The following is a 16,423-nucleotide window of genomic DNA, read 5'->3' on the forward strand; positions in this document are numbered from 1 at the left end:
ACTGGGCTGGATTTCTTCCTGTAGTCCGTGATTGACTGTAGACCCTGCCACATGCCTCTTGTGTCTGAGCCGTTGAATTGGGATTCTACTTTGTCTCTGTACTGACGCTTAGCTTGTTTGATAGCCTTACGAAGGGAATAGCTGCATTGTTTGTATTCAGTCATGTTACCAGACACCTTGCCCTGATTGAAAGCAGTGGTTCGCGCTTTCAGTTTCACACGAATGCTGCCATCAATCCAAGGTTCCTGGTTAGGGAATGTTTTAATCGTTGCTATGGGAACGACATCTTCAACGCACGTTCTAATGAACTCGCACACCGAATCAGCGTATTCGTCAATGTTGTTATTTGACGCAATACGAAACATGTCCCAGTCCACGTGATGGAAGCAGTCTTGGAGTGTGGAGTCAGCTTGGTCGGACCAGCGTTGGACAGACCTCAGCGTGGGAGCTTCTTTTTTAGCTTTTGTCTGTAGGCAGGTATCAGCAAAATGGAGTCGTGGTCAGCTTTTCCGAAAGGGGGCGGGGCAGGGCCTTATATGCGTCGCGGAAGTTAGAGTAACAGTGATCCAAGGTTTTTCCGCCCCTGGTTGCGCAATCGATATGCTGATAAAATTTAGGGAGTCTTGTTTTCAGATTAGCCTTGTTAAAATCCCCAACAACGATGAATGCAGCCTCCGGATAAATGGTTTCCAGTTTGCAAAGAGTTAAATAAAATTCGTTCAGAGCCATCGATGTGTCTGCTTGGGGGGGATATATACGGCTGTGATTATAATGGAAGAGAATTCTCTTGGTAGGTAATGCGGTCTACATTTGATTGTGAGGAATTCTAAATCAGGTGAACAGAAGGATTTGAGTTCCTGTATGTTTCTTTCATCGCACCATGCCTCGTTAGCCATAAGGCATACACCCCCACCCCTCTTCTTACCAGAAAGGTGTTTGTTTCTGTCGGCGCGATGCGTGGAGAAACCCGTTGGCTGCACCGCATCGGATAGCGTCTCTCCAGTGAGCCATGTTTCCGTGAAGCACAGAATGTTACAGTCTCTGATGTCCCTCTGGAATGCTACCCTTGCTCGGATTTCATCAACCTTGTTGTCAAGAGACTGGACATTGGCAAGAAGAATGCTAGGAAGTGGGGCACGATGTGCCCGTCTCCGTAGTCTGACCAGAAGACCGCTCCGTTTCCCTCTTTTTCGGAGTCGTTTTTGGGGTCGCTGCATGCGATCCATTCCGTTGTCCTGTTTGTAAGGCAGAACACAGGATCCGCGTCTCGAAAAACATATTCTTGGTCGTACTGATGGTAAGTTGACGCTGATCTTATATAGAGTAGTTCTTCTCGGCTGTATGTAATGAAACCTAAGATGACCTGGGGTACTAATGTAAGAAATAACACATAAAAAAAACAAAAAACTGCATAGTTTCCTAGGAACGCGAAGCGAGGCGGCCATCTCTGTCGGCGCCGGAAGTAAAAAAACAAAAAACTTTTTTCCTGTGGCGTACTGCATTAGCATCGAATAGTCCCTGCGATATGTAACTTTTCAGGGAAGTTAGGAATTTATCGGGAGACTCAACAGCCTTGGTTTCTCAAATGACTGCCTCGCCCGGTTCACCAACTAACTTCTCAGATAGAGTTCAGTGTGTCAAATCGGAGGGCCTGTTGCCCGGACCTCTGGCAGTCTCTATGGGGGTGCCACAGGGTTCAATTCTTGGGTCAACTCTTTTCTCAAGATACATCAATGATGTTGCTCTTGCGGCTGGTGATTCTCTGATCCACTTTTACGCAGACAACACCATTCTGTATACATCTGGCCCTTCTTTGGACACTGTGTTAACTAACCACACAACTCTCCTTCCGTGGCCTCCAACTGCTCTTAAATGCAAGTAAAACTAAATGCATGCTCTTCAATCGATCGTTGCCCACATCTGCCCGCCCGCCTAGCATCACTACTCTGGACGGTTCTGACTTAGAATATGTGGACAACTACAAACACCTAGGTGTCTGGCTAGACTGTAAACTCTCATTCCAGACTCATATTATGCATCTCCAATCCAAAATTAAATCTAGAATTGGATTCCTATTTCGCAACTGTTACGGATACAAGTATCCTGTGTGTGTATTTGTTTTCTCTCCTTCTGCCCTAGTCACAGGTGTCGCCAATCAGTCACCACTGAAGACACCTGCTCCTTTCCCCTTACCCAATCACATCCCCTTTCCCTTGGTTTAAAAACCCAGTCAGTTGGTTTCCCAAAGTCTCTTTTCACCATTTGTATGGAGCAATCTCTCTTTTGTTTTGGTGCCTACATCTCATTTTGTCTGTAATAATGTGAGTATGTATTGTTGTGGTTCATGACTGTTTGTTTGTTGGTGGGAAAAGGGGGGACAAAGCCAAGTCGCCCATGGGCATACATTACCTGTTGGAATACTTTGTCTAAGTGCCCTAGTTAGAACTGGGCGAACCACCCACTGTATTTTATTGGTTAGTTAGCTAGCTGTTATTGAGGCAAGTAAGACTAGCTTAGGGGTTTTTGGATATGTATTATTTCTTTCCTTGGGTCCAGCTCACATTACCGTGTGTTTAAAATAAACCCAGTGTTTGATGGTAGGTTTAGTTGTCTGGATTTCTTTTAGTTCTCACTGTTCCTTTTCACTGTTATAATTTGCATGAGATGTTGCGGGTCTCGTTTCCATCCCCCCTAGACTCCAGGGCCAAAGGGATTCGTAACACAACAAAGCATCCTTCACTCATGCTGCCAAACACCCTTGTAAAACTGACTATCCTACCGATCCTTGACTTCGGTGATATCATTTACAAAATAGCCTCCAACACTCTATTCAGACTGCATCCAATTTGCTATCACAGTGCCATTCGTTTCATCACCAAAGCCCCATATACTACCCACCACTGCGACCTGTATGCTCTTGTTGGCTAGCCCTCGCTTCATATTCGTCGCCAAACCAACTGGCTCCAGGTCATCTATAAGTCCTTGCTAGGTAAAGCCCCGCCTTATCGCAGCTCACTGGTCACCATAGCAGCACCCACCCGTAGCACACACTCCAGCAGGTATATTTCACTGGTCACCCCCAAAGCCAATTCCTATTTGGCCGCCTTTCCTTCGAGTTCTCTGCTGCCAATGACTGGAACAAATTGCATAAATCACTGAAGCTGGAGACTCCGATCTCCCTCACTATCTGTAATCATCAGCTATCAGAGCATGTAAAAACATGTGCGATGAAAATGAACAAACTAAAGGGTGTGCAATGTGTAGGCCCACATGACCAAGGAGCTATTGAAATTCAAAAATGTAAATAAATTATTTAAAATAGTGCGAGATGTAAAAAACAAATACATGTGTGCAATGGTTGTCTGTCATCGGGTTAGCTAGAACCAGTTTTGAAAGTCTTAGGAGTAATGGATAAATAGCTATTGAAATGTGAAAAATGTGATTTGTTACTGTTGACAGTCCCTAACTGCTGTTGGTGGACATAAGGAAGACTAAAGGCGAATATCTGTCAAATATCCAACCTGAAACTGTCTTTACCTCGGTAATCAGGCGCAGCTGTCAGACAATGTTGTGAACAGGTTGACAAGAACCCTTTAACTAGCGTGGCAACACTTTATGCAATGTAAATCACAAAACATCATGTGGCAACTTAGCCCTATAAACAGAATGCCAAATTCATGACATTAATATAAACATTTGGATATTGTCTTATCCATATATATATATATATATATATATATATATATATATATATTATGAATAACATTTCTAAAATACAATATTCAGGTAAAAGTTTATTAATAGAATTTATTTGGCGTCCTATTTTTAGGGCTAATGGGAACTACTTCTAAACTTCTAAAGATCAATTATGAATGAATGATAGTATACCTAGCTACACGTTGAAATTATGGTGTCTATTGGCCAAATCAGATGTCAATGTACTACCATGAATGTAGCCTACATAAACACAACCTCATTCCAAATTTACTTTTGCATAGCTTGTGTAAAACAAGTAAGAGTTACATTCAACTATTCAATGTAATTACGGTAGAGAGCATAGCTAAGGAAATGAGTATGGATCAGAATCCGTGGTTCTGGTCCAAACACTTAAAAGCCACACCCTCGTCCACTTAATAACCTCGCCTTATGCCTTTGGGGGAATCCCCTTTCAGGGGAATCTTGGTGGGTGGTCCAAATGATTAGCCAAGCAAGGGAAGTTTTCAACGTAAGCCCCTCAGCCCTCGTTTTTAGTCGAGTTTGCGAGTGTACAATTATGTTCACTTCGGGGCCTGAAACATCCCATAATTCAATTTGCGATGAAAGTACATCCGCAAAGAAAAGTCAGCGAGAACTTAAAAACAACATCAATGTAGAAGCCAACATACAAGTGTTGCACATGACAGCACAAACACGTCTCGTAAAAAGTAAATACAATTTTGGAAACAAAACATTTCCCTTCTTCTAAAGTTCCAGCTGGGCAGGCTAATATTATTTAGTCATCACTCGTTCTGCGATGATTGTGTTTTCAGCCACCGGTAGCTTGTGGGTGCTTTATATGCACTACAGTCAATTATAAGTGCATGTCTACTTATTTTAAATATATAATTATTAATATACGCCTACAGTATGATAGCTAGAAAATTAATTAGCTAAATAACATTAGCCTGCCTAGCTGGAACTTCTGAAGAAGGAAATGTTTAATTTCTACAATTTCCAAAAGTAAACATCATTACTTTTACGAGACGTATTTGTGCCGTCATGTGCATCAGTAGCACAATTTCTAATTTATTAAAATTAGTTTTTACTTACACTTGTATGTTGGCTCCATACTGACGTTGAGGTTTTAATTTTTCGCTGACCTTTTTTAGCGGATGTACAATCATCACAAAATGAATTATGGGGAGTTTTAGGCCCCTAAGTGAACATAATTGCAAACTGGACTAAAAACGAGGGTTGAGGGGCTTACCTTGCAAACTTCCCTTGCTTAGCTAATCATTTGGACCGCCCTCCAAGATGGTGTGGGGATTCCCCCAAGGACATAAGGCGAGGGTAAGGGGACGTGGATGTGTCTTTTATCAGACCCAAACCATTCACATGCTTGCCAACCAGATGTAATGACGAGTCAATGTACAATGTCCTAAGCGCAATCAAGCAAACACCATCTCTTCATTCCTAATCTGACATTTGAATCTTGGTCCACCGACCTTTCTTTGGAGGGCATATAAATGCCGGCCCTTGGGCTCAGAGTCCTATCTTTTCTGACACACATCTATCAAAATGGCTCTGATCTTACGTTTGGCCTTACTTCTACATAGTGGAAGATTAATATAAATGATATCTAGTTTTAAAGCTCTTTTGGCTATCTGGTCTACAATTTCATTCCCTTCCACACCTGAATGGGCTGGTCATGGCTCACATCAACACCATTATCCCAGAAACCCTAGACCCAGAAACCCTCAACCCACTCAATTTGCATACTGCCCCAACAGATCCACAGATGCAATCTCTATTGCACTCCACACTGCCCTTTCACACCTGGACAAAAGGAACACCTATGTGCGAATGCTATTCATTGACTACAGCTCAATGTTCAACACCATAGTGCCCTTAAAGATCATCACTAAGCTAAGGACCCTGGGACTTAACACCTCCCTCTGCAACTGGATTCTGGACTTCCTGACTGACCACCCCCCAGGTGATAAGAGTAGGTAACAACACATCCGCCATGCTGATCCTCAACACGGGGGCCCCACAGGGGTGCGTGCTCAGTCCCATCCTGTACTCCCTGTTCAATCATGACTGCATGGCATGACAGCCTATAGGGAGGAGGTCAGAGACCTGACCGTGTGGTGCAAGGACAACAACCTCTCCCTCAACGTGATCAAGACAAAGGAGATAATTGTGAACTACAGGAAAAGAAGGACGGAGCACGCCCCCATTCTCATCGACAGGGTTTTAGTGGAACATGTTGAGAGCTTCAAGTTCGCGTTCACATCACCAACAAACTAACATGGTCCAAGCACACCAAGATAGTCGTGAAGAGGGCACAACAAAATATATTCCCCCTCAGGAGACTGAAAATATTTGGAATGGGTCCTCAGATCCTCAAAAGGTTCTACAGCTGCACCATCGAGAGCATCCTGACAGGTTGCATAACTGCCTGGTTTGGCAACTGCTCAGCCTCCGACCACAAGGCACTACAGAGGGTAGTGCGTACTGCCCAGTACATCACTGGGGCCAAGCTTCCTGCCATCCAGGACCTCTATACCAGGCGGTGTCAGAGGAAGGTCCTAGAAAGTGTCAAAGACTTCAGCCACCCTAGTCATAGACTGTTTTCTCTGCTACCGCACGGCAAGCGGTACCGGAGCGCCAAGTGTAGGTTCAAAATGCTTCTAAACAGCTTCTACCCCCAAGCCATAAGACTCCCGAACATCTAATCAAATGTCTACACAGACTATTTGCATTCTCCCCCTCTTTTACGCTGCTGCTACTCTCTTTTATTATCCATGCATAGTCACTTTAATAACTCTACCTACATGTACATATTACCTCAATTATCTCAACTAACCGGTGACCCTGCACATTGACTCTGTACCAGTACCCCCTGTATATAGCCATGCTATTGTTATTTTACTGGTGCTCTTTATTTGTTACTTTTATTTATTTTCTTTTTTTAGGTATTTTTCTTAAAACTGCATTGTTGGTTAAGGGCTTGTAAGTAAGCATTTCACTGTAAGGTCTACACCTGTTGTATTCAGCGCATGTGATTTTGATCCAGCAGAATCTCACTACTACACCCAGACTATCAATTCTCCATAATAACATTAATACCTCCAATAGTAGGTTACTCCTATTAGATTAACCAGATAATGAACTATTTAATACAGACAGAGAATCTGAGCATACTATAATTCTAACAGGTTGTATGTCCCCCAGCCACTGGAGGGCAACTATTATCGCCAACAGTTCAACTGAGTATACTGACAGTTCATTTGTTAGTTTTCTACATATCTGCACATCAAATTCAGGAACGTAAATGACTGCTCCTGTGTGCCCACTCTGGGTCCTTCGATCCATCTGTGAAAAGAGGTTAAAAAAAGCATAAAAACTTCTATCAATGGAATTGTCAACCAGTTTCCCTATATCACTGACTTCAGACCAATACTCACTCTCACTGTATTACATTACCCCTCATACACCAGTAGGAGTCACTGTTTAGGCAGGAATTGTTGGACTACGGCTTCAGATGTTATTTAAATATAGGTATCTCTTTATTTAGGTTGATGGCATGACATTGAAACAATGACGTTGAATCAACATACCATTTTATTATCAACTTTGAAACAAGGTAAAAAATATATTTTTAATCAAATATGAAATTCAACATAATTTCAACCACCCAATTGAATATAGGATGAAAAACAGACATTGATTAAATAGTAAGAATATGCAAAAATGTTGACTTTATGTGAGATTTTTAACCATTCTGAGAGGAATATTCAACACAATTTCAACGTATAGATAGTTTTGATGATTATGTTGAAATTAGATTGATGTAACAACCTGTTAGTCAGGTTAAGTCATTGTATTTAAGTTTTACCATAATCTCTATGTTTGCAATGCTGGTTGAATTGATAAGAAAACAGTACTGGTTGATGGCTTTTTGCAAATCCAGATGTTTCAAACATAGATTCAACGGCACAATACGTTGACAAATTATGTTGAAACAACGTTGATTCAACCAGATTGTGTCCAGTGGGTTATGAGTAACCTTAGAGTAAGCCCTGTTGGGCTGCAAACATTTAAATTCACATTAGAACACATATGCCATGAATTAGTTAAATGTGTTCAAAGACTTGGTAGGTCATACAACTATTAGCTGCAAAGACAATATCTCATGATTACTAAACACATTACAAGCCACAGTATGGTAATCAAATTGTGTCAAAATACCAAATGTTTTCAAGGTATACAACAAATCTCCAAGACCATGAAATACACCAGATACTGTTCTAGGGACTGCTGATTGCTCTGTTGTTGGCCCACTTCATCATTAGGTAAGAGTTATATGAGGTTGGTTGAGGGCACTCTCCAGTATCTGTCTTACCCTTTGTGCTGCTTATCTGTTCTCATTTAACCTACCTTTGGGGTTAAGAATGTGGAAAATGACTGCATGTGACTTGTGTGTATACGCCTGCAACTCATTGCTCTACTCTATATTCTTCTTATTATTATTCTGCTTAAACAACTCTACATCTTATCTTGGCATTGAACTCAAAGAAAACACTTGATATTCACAGTTATGTTTGTTACAACTGTCACGACTTCCAACGAAGTCGGCTCCTCTTCTTGTTTCACCGGCTTTCTAGCCATCGCCGCTCCATTTTTCATATATCCATTTGTCTTGTCTTGTTTTCATACACACCTGGTTTTCATTTCCCCAATCAATCTAATTGTATTTAACCCTCTGTTTCCCATCATGTGATGTGTGTAATTGTTTTCATGTCAAGCGATGTTCTTTAGCGCTTTACTTTATTGTTCCGTTTTTTTGAGCACGTTTGTTTTGTTGTGCTCCCGGTTTAGAACTATAGTAAAGTGCACTTAATTTAACATACTCTGCTCTCCTGCACCTGACTTCGCCTTTATACACACCTTGACCGAATTACACACCGAGAATATGGAGTCAGCAGGAACAGGTACCCAGTTAGAGGAGTCCAGGAACGCGTCCAGGAACATTCGGCCATGCTACATCCTCTTGGTGCCATGATGGGTCGCGTTGTCCAGACCATGGACCACTGGGAGAGACAGGAGGTCTCTCCAGTGCCTCGACCAGCACAACCGGGGTTGTCTCCACCCGTTCCATCCAGAGGGAATTCTGGGGGGATGCATCTCTCCCTTCCCAGGGAGTATGATGGAACGGCAGCACAGTGCCAGGGATTCTTGCTACAACTGGACCTCTACCTGGCCACTGTGCACCCAGATCCCTCGGGAGGGGAGAGAGTGGCCGCTCTCGTCTCCTGCCTCACAGGAAGAGCGCTGGAGAGGGCAAACGCCGTTTGGAGAGAATGCTCCAGACCACTTTCACCCGTCGGTTCCGGGCCGACTTCGACCACCCACCTGAGTGCAGAGTGGCAGGGGGAGAGGCTCTTTCATTTGAGGCAGGGGACGAGGAGCGCCCAGGACTTCGCCCTTGAATTCCAAATCTTGGCCGCCAGGGGGCTGGAACGACAGAGCCCTCATTGACCACTATAGATGCAGCCTACGAGAGGACGTCCGACGTGAGCTGGCCTGCAGGGATCCCACCATTACCTTTGACCAACTGGTGGATTTGTCCATCCGGTTGGATAACCTTCTGGTCACCCGAGGATGTCCAGAGGGGGCCCTGTTGGTTCCATCATCCAGTAACCCCACTCCGGTGCCCATGGAGTTAGGAGGTGCGGCGCATAGGGAGACGGGAGGAGGAGTCATCACGTGCGCCATCTGTGGCCGCAGAGGAAACACTGCCGGTCGGTGCCGTGTTGGTTCCTCTGGAAGTCGAGGCAACAGGCAGGGCACTCTGGCATCACCCCAGGTGAGTTTGCACTACACTCCAGAGGCCTCTGTTGATCAACTATTTGTGCCTGTTTGTTTTCCCTACATTCCCAGCATAAGGCGCTCTTCAATTCAGTCGCAGCTGGGAATTTTATCGACAGAGTATTAGCCATTCGGTTAGGGATCCCCATTTTTCCTATAGTTAGACCTTTCCCGGTACATGCTCTAGATAGTTGACCATTAGGGTCCGGGCTAATCAGCGAGGCCACCATCTCCTTGTCCATGGTTATGCAGGGGAATCATGAGGAGAGAATCAATCTCTTTCTCATTGATCGATCAGCCTTATCTCAAGTTTTCACCCCGAAAGTAACGGGCAGGTAGAGAGAGTCAACCAGGATGTGGGCAGGTTTCTGCAGTCCTGAGGACCAGCTGGGGGAGTGGGCAGCGTTCATGCCCTGGGCCGAGATGGCACAGAACTCGCTTCGCCACTCCTCCACTAACCTCTCCCCCTGTCAGTGTGCATTGGGGTACCAGCCGGTTCTGGCACCATGGCATCAGGATCAGACCGATACTCCTGCGGTGGACGACTGGTTTGGGCGCTCGGAGGAGACATGGGAGGCCGTTCGTGTCCATCTCCAGCGAGCCGCGCGTCGTCAGAAAACAAGTGCGGTCCGTCACCGCAGTGAGACCCCTGTGTTCGCACCGGGGGACCGGGTCTGGCTCTCGACCCGTAACCTGCCCCTCCGCCTGCCCTGCCGGAAGCTGGGTCCACGGTTTTTTGGGGCCATTTAAAGTCCTGAGGAGGGTGAACGAAGTAGGTTACAGATTACAACTACCCTCTTATTATCGTATTAACCTCTCGTTCCATGTGTCTCTCCTCAGGCCGGTGGTGGCTGGTCCGCTCCAGGAATCTGAGGTGCGGGAGGTCCCTCCGCCCCCCTGTAGGTCCCTCCGCCCCGTCATACATCGTTCGTTCCATCCTGGATTCGAGGCGTCGGGTGGGGGGCCTTCAGTACCTCGTGGAGTGGGAGGGGTACGGACCGGAGGAGAGGTGCTGGGTTCCGGTTGCAGATATTTTGGATCCCGAACTACTGTGGGATTTTCACCGTCGCCGGTCGGATCGCCCTGCACCTCGTCCTCTGGGTCGTCCTCGAGGCCGGTGTAGGAGCCTCGCGTCAAGGGGGGGGGGTACTGTCACGACTTCCACCGAAGTCAGCTCCTCTCCTTGTTCGTTCGGCGATCGACGTCACCTGCTTTCTAGCCATCGCCGCTCCATTTTTCACATATCCATTTGTCTTGTCTTGTTTTCATACACACCTGGTTTTCATTTCCCCAATCAATCTAATTGTATTTAACCCTCTGTTTCCCATCATGTTTTGTGTGTAATTGAGCTTTACTTTATTGTTCCGTTTTTTGAGCGCGTTTGTTTTGTTGTGCTCCCGGTTTGGAACTATAGTAAACTGAGCTTAATTTATCATACTCTGCTCTCCTGCACCTGACTTCGCCTTTATACAAACCTTGACACATACAGAGCCTTCAGAAAGTGTTCATACCCATTGACTTATTCCACATTTTGTTGTGTTACAGGCTGAATTCAAAATAGATTAAGTCGTTTTTTTCTCTCAATGATCTGCACACAATACCACGTAATGACAAAGTCAACATATTTTTAGAATATTTTGCAAATTTATTGAAAATGAGACATTTGTCTTGCCATAGATTTTCAAGCCAATTTAAATCAGAACTATAACTAGATGACTCAGGAACATTCAATATTGTCTTGGTAAGCAACTCCAGTGTATATTTGGCCTTGTGTTTTAGGTCATTGTCCTGCTGAAATGTGAATTTGTCTCAGTGCCTGTTGAAAAGCAGACTGAACCACGTTTTCCTCTAGGATTGTGCTTAGCTCCATTCTGTTTCTTTTTATCCTAAAAAAAACTCCCTAGTCATTGCTGATGACAGACATTACGCATAACATGATGCAGCCACCACCATGATTGAAAATATGAAGAGTGGTAACTCAGTGACGTGTTGGATTTGCCCCAAATATAACGCTTTGTATTCAGGACATAAAGTTAATTTGTTTGCCACGTCTTTTGCAGTTTTACATTGGTTTCTTATTGCAAACAGGATGCATGTTTTGTAATTGTTTTATTCTGTACAGGTTTCCTCTTCACTTTGTCATTTAGGTTAGTATTGTGGCATAGCTACATTGTTGTTGATCCATCCTCAGTTTCTGCCCATCACAGCCATTAAACTCTGTAACTGTTTTAAAGTAACCATTGGCCTCATGGTGAAATCCCTGAGTGGTTTCCTTCCTCTACATCAAATGAGTTAGGAAGGACGCCTGTATCTTTGTAGTGACTGGGTGTATTGATACACCATCCAAAGTGTAATTAATAACTTCACCATACTCAAAGCAATATGCAATGTCTGTTTTTAATGTTATTTATCTACCAATAGGAGCCCTTTTCGAGGCATTGGAAAACCTCCTTGGTCTTTGTGGATGAATCTGTGTTTGAAAAATCACTGCTCGACTGACGGACCTTACAGATAATTGTATGTGTGGGATACAGAGATGAGGTAGTCATTCAAAAATCATGTTAATCACTATTATTACACACACAGTGAGTCCATGCACATTTTTCCTCCTGAACCTATTTAGGTTTGTCATAACAAAGGGGTTGAATACTTACTGACTCAAGACATTTTAGCTTTTCATTTTTAATTGATTTGCAAAATTGCAAAAAAACTATTCCAGTTTGTCATTATGGGGTATTGTGTGTAGGCCAGTGACACAAAATCTAAATGTAATATTCAGGCTGTAACAAAACAAAATATGGAACAGGTCAAGGGGTGTGAATAGTTTCTGAAGGCACTGTACTCTTAATGCAACAGTCATAAAGTTAATATGAAAATGATTTTCTTATTAGGAAGGAAGTTTATTGTACATTTGTGCATACCCTTGTGAATTTGAAAGTGCTTGAAAACTGCTAGGCCTAGAGCCATGGTCTCATGCAGCTTTCAAGTTTGAACAGTGGATTCAGTCGGCTCATCATTTCCATGGTCACCCTGCTCAACGGTATTGGCAGCGGCCAAAGTGTCTGCCTCAGCCTCAGAAGCTGAGTCTTCGTCAGAGAGGTCTGCGTCTGAGAGGATCCCGCAGCCCGTGTGGCACAGCTGGCGCTCCAGGTTGGTGATGCGCCGCTTCAGCCGCTGCTGTGTGGCCGTGTACTCGCTGAGCAGGCGGGCGAAGCGCGTCTGCAGGGTGTCCAGAGAGGACTCCAGCCTCTCCACCTTCTCCTCAGTGTCCTCTCCACCTAGTCTGCCAGCCTCTGCATTCTCATCCAGGAGGCCCTCCTTCATAAGGATCTCCTTCCCCCTCTCCTCCAGCACCTTCTTAGCATCAGGGTACTCGGTCACTGCTTCCATCAGGTCATCCTTAGAGAGGCAGAAGAGGTCAGAATAGCCGATACTGCGGATATTGGCCGTCCTGCGGTTTCCCATTTTGCTGCCCTGGATGTTGAGGATACTTATCTCCCCAAAGCAGCTGCCGGCGGTGAGGAGGGCGTACTGTGTGACCCCGTCATTTGCCACCACTGCCAGCTTCCCCTCTTTGATGATGTACATCTCCTTCCCTATGTCCCCTTTGCGGCAGATGTAGTCCCCTGGGCTATAGACCTGTGGCCGGAGTTTCAGGACCAGCTCCACCAACAGTCCAGCCTCACAGTCCTGAAAGATACGCACTTTCTTCAGGGTCTCGAGGTGCACATTGATGGCGATCTCAGCCCGCAATTTGTTAGGCAAGTTCTTCAATACCTCCTGCTCATCCACTGCTTTCTTATTAGTCCAGAGGTAGTCAAACCACTTAATGACGCGTGCTTCCAGCTCCTTGCTGACCCGGCGGAAGTGCATGTAGTGTTTGATGGCATCAATACGGGCCTGAAACTCTGCACGTGTGGCATTCATGTTGGAAATCATGGAGCCAACATTACCCACAATCGTGGCAAAGATCAGCACCCCAACGAGGAAGTCAAAGACCACAAAAAGATACTCCTCATCCCGTACAGGTGCAGGCATCTCTCCAATAGTGGTGAGGGTGAGGGTGGACCAGTACAGGCAGTAGACATAGCCCCGGGTTAGGGAGCCATACTCGGGGTTGGAGATGTTGGGGTACACCCAGGTATCAGAGCCAAACCCTAGAGATTTGGAAATAGCAAAGTAGATGCAGGCATTCCAGTGGATGATGACCAGGATGTAGAGCACCAAGTTGCAGATGCGGAAGATGTTGGGGTAGTTTGTGCGTGTCTCAGTGCGGTCAAAGAACTCAAACATGCGTGGGAAGCGCAGCAGGCGATTGAATCTGAGCTCTGGGGTGTGGATTCCTGTGGATATGTAGGCCAGATCAGTGGGTAGGATGGACACAACATCCAGCTTGAACTGAAATGTGCGGACATAGCTGTCTCTCAGCTTGGAGAGGTCCTTCACCAGTAGACCCTGCTCCAGAAACCCTGTGGTATAAAGAAGGTGTTGCCATTAGCACAAAAATATCTACCCAGGTTATCAATTATCTCTCACATCTCTTTGTTTGGATCAGTAAATAATAAATGCAGCTATACATAATATAACAAAAGTGTGTTTAGCCTCAAGCTAGGACCTGGTTTAAGGGTGTATATGATGTGATGTACCTGTGCGGAGTCGGACACATGTGTCCAGGATGTACAAAGCGTCTGAAAGGTAGTCCAGCACCAACCAGCAGATGTAATTGCTTGTCTGCAGTTTGTCAAAGCATGCCCTACACATAGAAGAGAAAAAGAGAATACTTAACTCCAGCATCAAACTTCCATCTATCAGTCCCACATTATATTGTTTCATTTTACTGATGAATAAACATCCCCTCTGGTGTTGTGCTATGTGTGGACTGTGGACCAAACAGAAAATGCCTGTGTTCTCAACTACCTAGCCACAATGAGGATCCAGTTGTAGAGCACAGCTATAGCAATAACAAACAGCCAACGGTAGTACTTGTCGTCTGATGGGGACACAACGAACACACCCCATTTTTTCCTGAGAAATAAAAGAGAATGGTTATTGTCAAATAAGGTTACACAGCCTTTTTTGTTTCTGCAGGTTGACATGGGTGGGTCTGATCTTCAAGGGCCATGTGTCTGAAAGACTAACCACTGAACATATATCAGCTTTAATAATGATTACATTATTATGATGAAGCTGTAGACTGTATCAAATGGGGTCCATTTAAGGTAGTAAACCAGACGATGGATTTTTATTAAACTGAGGTAGATACATGTTGCATTGTAATTCAGAACAGTTTATAGCGTATTTAGAGAATCATCACAGGGACAGACATACCTAAATCTCCCTTTGATATTGTTGCCATTGGCATCAGGCTGCGTATTGCTGATGCGACTAGGGGCAGTCCTTAGCTCAGGGCCACGGAAGCGTTCCAAGAAAGAGTCTGGCCGCTCCTCCTCCTCTACAAGGCTCTTGTGTGCCCACTCCCTCAGAATCACCACCAAATTCACTAATCTGAGAGAGAGAAAGAGAGAGAGGAAGAGAGCGAGAGAGAGGGAAGGGAGAGAGAGAGACAGAGCTATTCAGAGATACATGTAAAGAGTAGCAGAGTTTGTATAAAATAACTGTATTAAGCAGAGTAAATTGGGACAGATTAGCAATTTCAACATCACACTATCTATCAGTTGTGAGCTTTGGAAACTACCATTGCTGAGGTACCAGAATTTACCTAGACAGAGCTCCCCGTCCTTGAAAAGAGTTCCTTGAGTTGTTTCCACCATCGAGAGCGGCCACCCGTGCCAGCTCTGAGGATGTGTCATCATTATCATGATCACATTCTGATGGCACTCTAGGAGAAGAGCAGACAGAGGCAGACACAGAGAAGATGCACTCTTGAGCAGGGGTAGGTATACATTTGGATGCACAAACAATGACCATTTGAGACTCTGATTAGCAGTTGAAAAAGGGAGGCAGGGTCAAATACTGTACATGGTGGTACATTGTGTAAAACAGGAAGAGTTGTATATAAGCATAAAGGATGCATGCAGCAAAGAAATATAATTCTAGACCTAGAACCCTATGCAGGCCTCTCTGTGTAACCCACCTGCTGAGAGTACTCTCAGCTCTCTCCCTCTCTGGCTCCTCCTCCACAGTGGTCTTCACTGAGAGACGATGGGGGGACAAGTCTCTGTCGGCCACCTGGCCTGTCATCTTCAGCTGAAATGAGCTTTCAATTCATACAGAGAAACATTAAGAGTCTTTCCATTCCATCTGATTTGATATGCCCAAAAACTGACCACTACTTGACCATAATTATGAGCTTTTCATACAGTATGTAACTAACATCTGCATGGCACCATGGTATTTAGTCATATAATCATGAAATGTGGCTGGTGTTTTGCCATGGTCAGGGCCGGATTAATGCAGGAGCTTAACGGGGCTGAAGCCCTTGGGCCCAGCCCCTTGGGGGGCCCAAGAGGAAGCAAAATGTTTTTAATAAAATCATACACTGAGTACAGTCGTGGCCAAAAGTTTTGAGAATGACACAAATAATAATTTTCACAAAGTCTGCTGCCTCAGTGTCTAGATATTTTTGTCAGATGTTACTATGGAACACTGAAATATAATTACAAGCATTTCACAACGGCTTTTATTGATAATTACATGAGTCAATACTTGCAGTGTCGACTCTTCTTTTTCAAGACCTCTGCAATCCGCCACCTGGCATGCTGCCAATTAACTTCTGGGCCACATCCTGACTGATGGCAGCCCATTCTTGCATAATCAATGCTTGGACTGTGTCAGAATTTGTGGGTTTTTGTTTGTCCACACAACTCTTGAGGATTGACCACAAGGTCTC

General features: G+C 44.6%; 1 protein-coding gene across 1 annotated transcript; it reads right to left on the reverse strand.

The window, feature by feature from the left end:
- Positions 1-12,309: 12,309 nt before the first annotated feature.
- On the reverse strand, positions 12,310-15,784 carry LOC135549178 (cyclic nucleotide-gated cation channel-like). The gene is made up of 6 exons (XM_064979218.1): positions 15,668-15,784; positions 15,293-15,412; positions 14,902-15,078; positions 14,491-14,598; positions 14,220-14,326; positions 12,310-14,042 (listed from the first exon to the last, which is right to left on the reverse strand). The coding sequence occupies exons 1-6, from the start codon at positions 15,772-15,774 to the stop codon at positions 12,556-12,558; spliced, it is 2,106 nt and encodes a 701-aa protein (XP_064835290.1). The 5' UTR covers positions 15,775-15,784; the 3' UTR covers positions 12,310-12,555.
- Positions 15,785-16,423: the final 639 nt, after the last annotated feature.

Source organism: Oncorhynchus masou, chromosome 12 (assembly GCF_036934945.1).
Source record: "Oncorhynchus masou masou isolate Uvic2021 chromosome 12, UVic_Omas_1.1, whole genome shotgun sequence".
Lineage (NCBI taxonomy): Eukaryota > Metazoa > Chordata > Actinopteri > Salmoniformes > Salmonidae > Oncorhynchus > Oncorhynchus masou.

Bases quoted from the DNA above. Each gene is read 5' to 3' on its own strand.
- LOC135549178 (XM_064979218.1), bottom strand. From the start codon at position 15,774: ATGACAGGCCAGGTGGCCGACAGAGACTTGTCCCCCCATCGTCTCTCA. The intron at 15,079-15,292 runs GTAAATTCTGGT...TCTCTCTCTCAG, and splicing joins GGACGGGGAGCTCTGTCTAG to ATTAGTGAATTTGGTGGTGA. The intron at 14,327-14,490 runs GTAGTTGAGAAC...TTCTATGTGTAG, and splicing joins TGGATCCTCATTGTGGCTAG to GGCATGCTTTGACAAACTGC.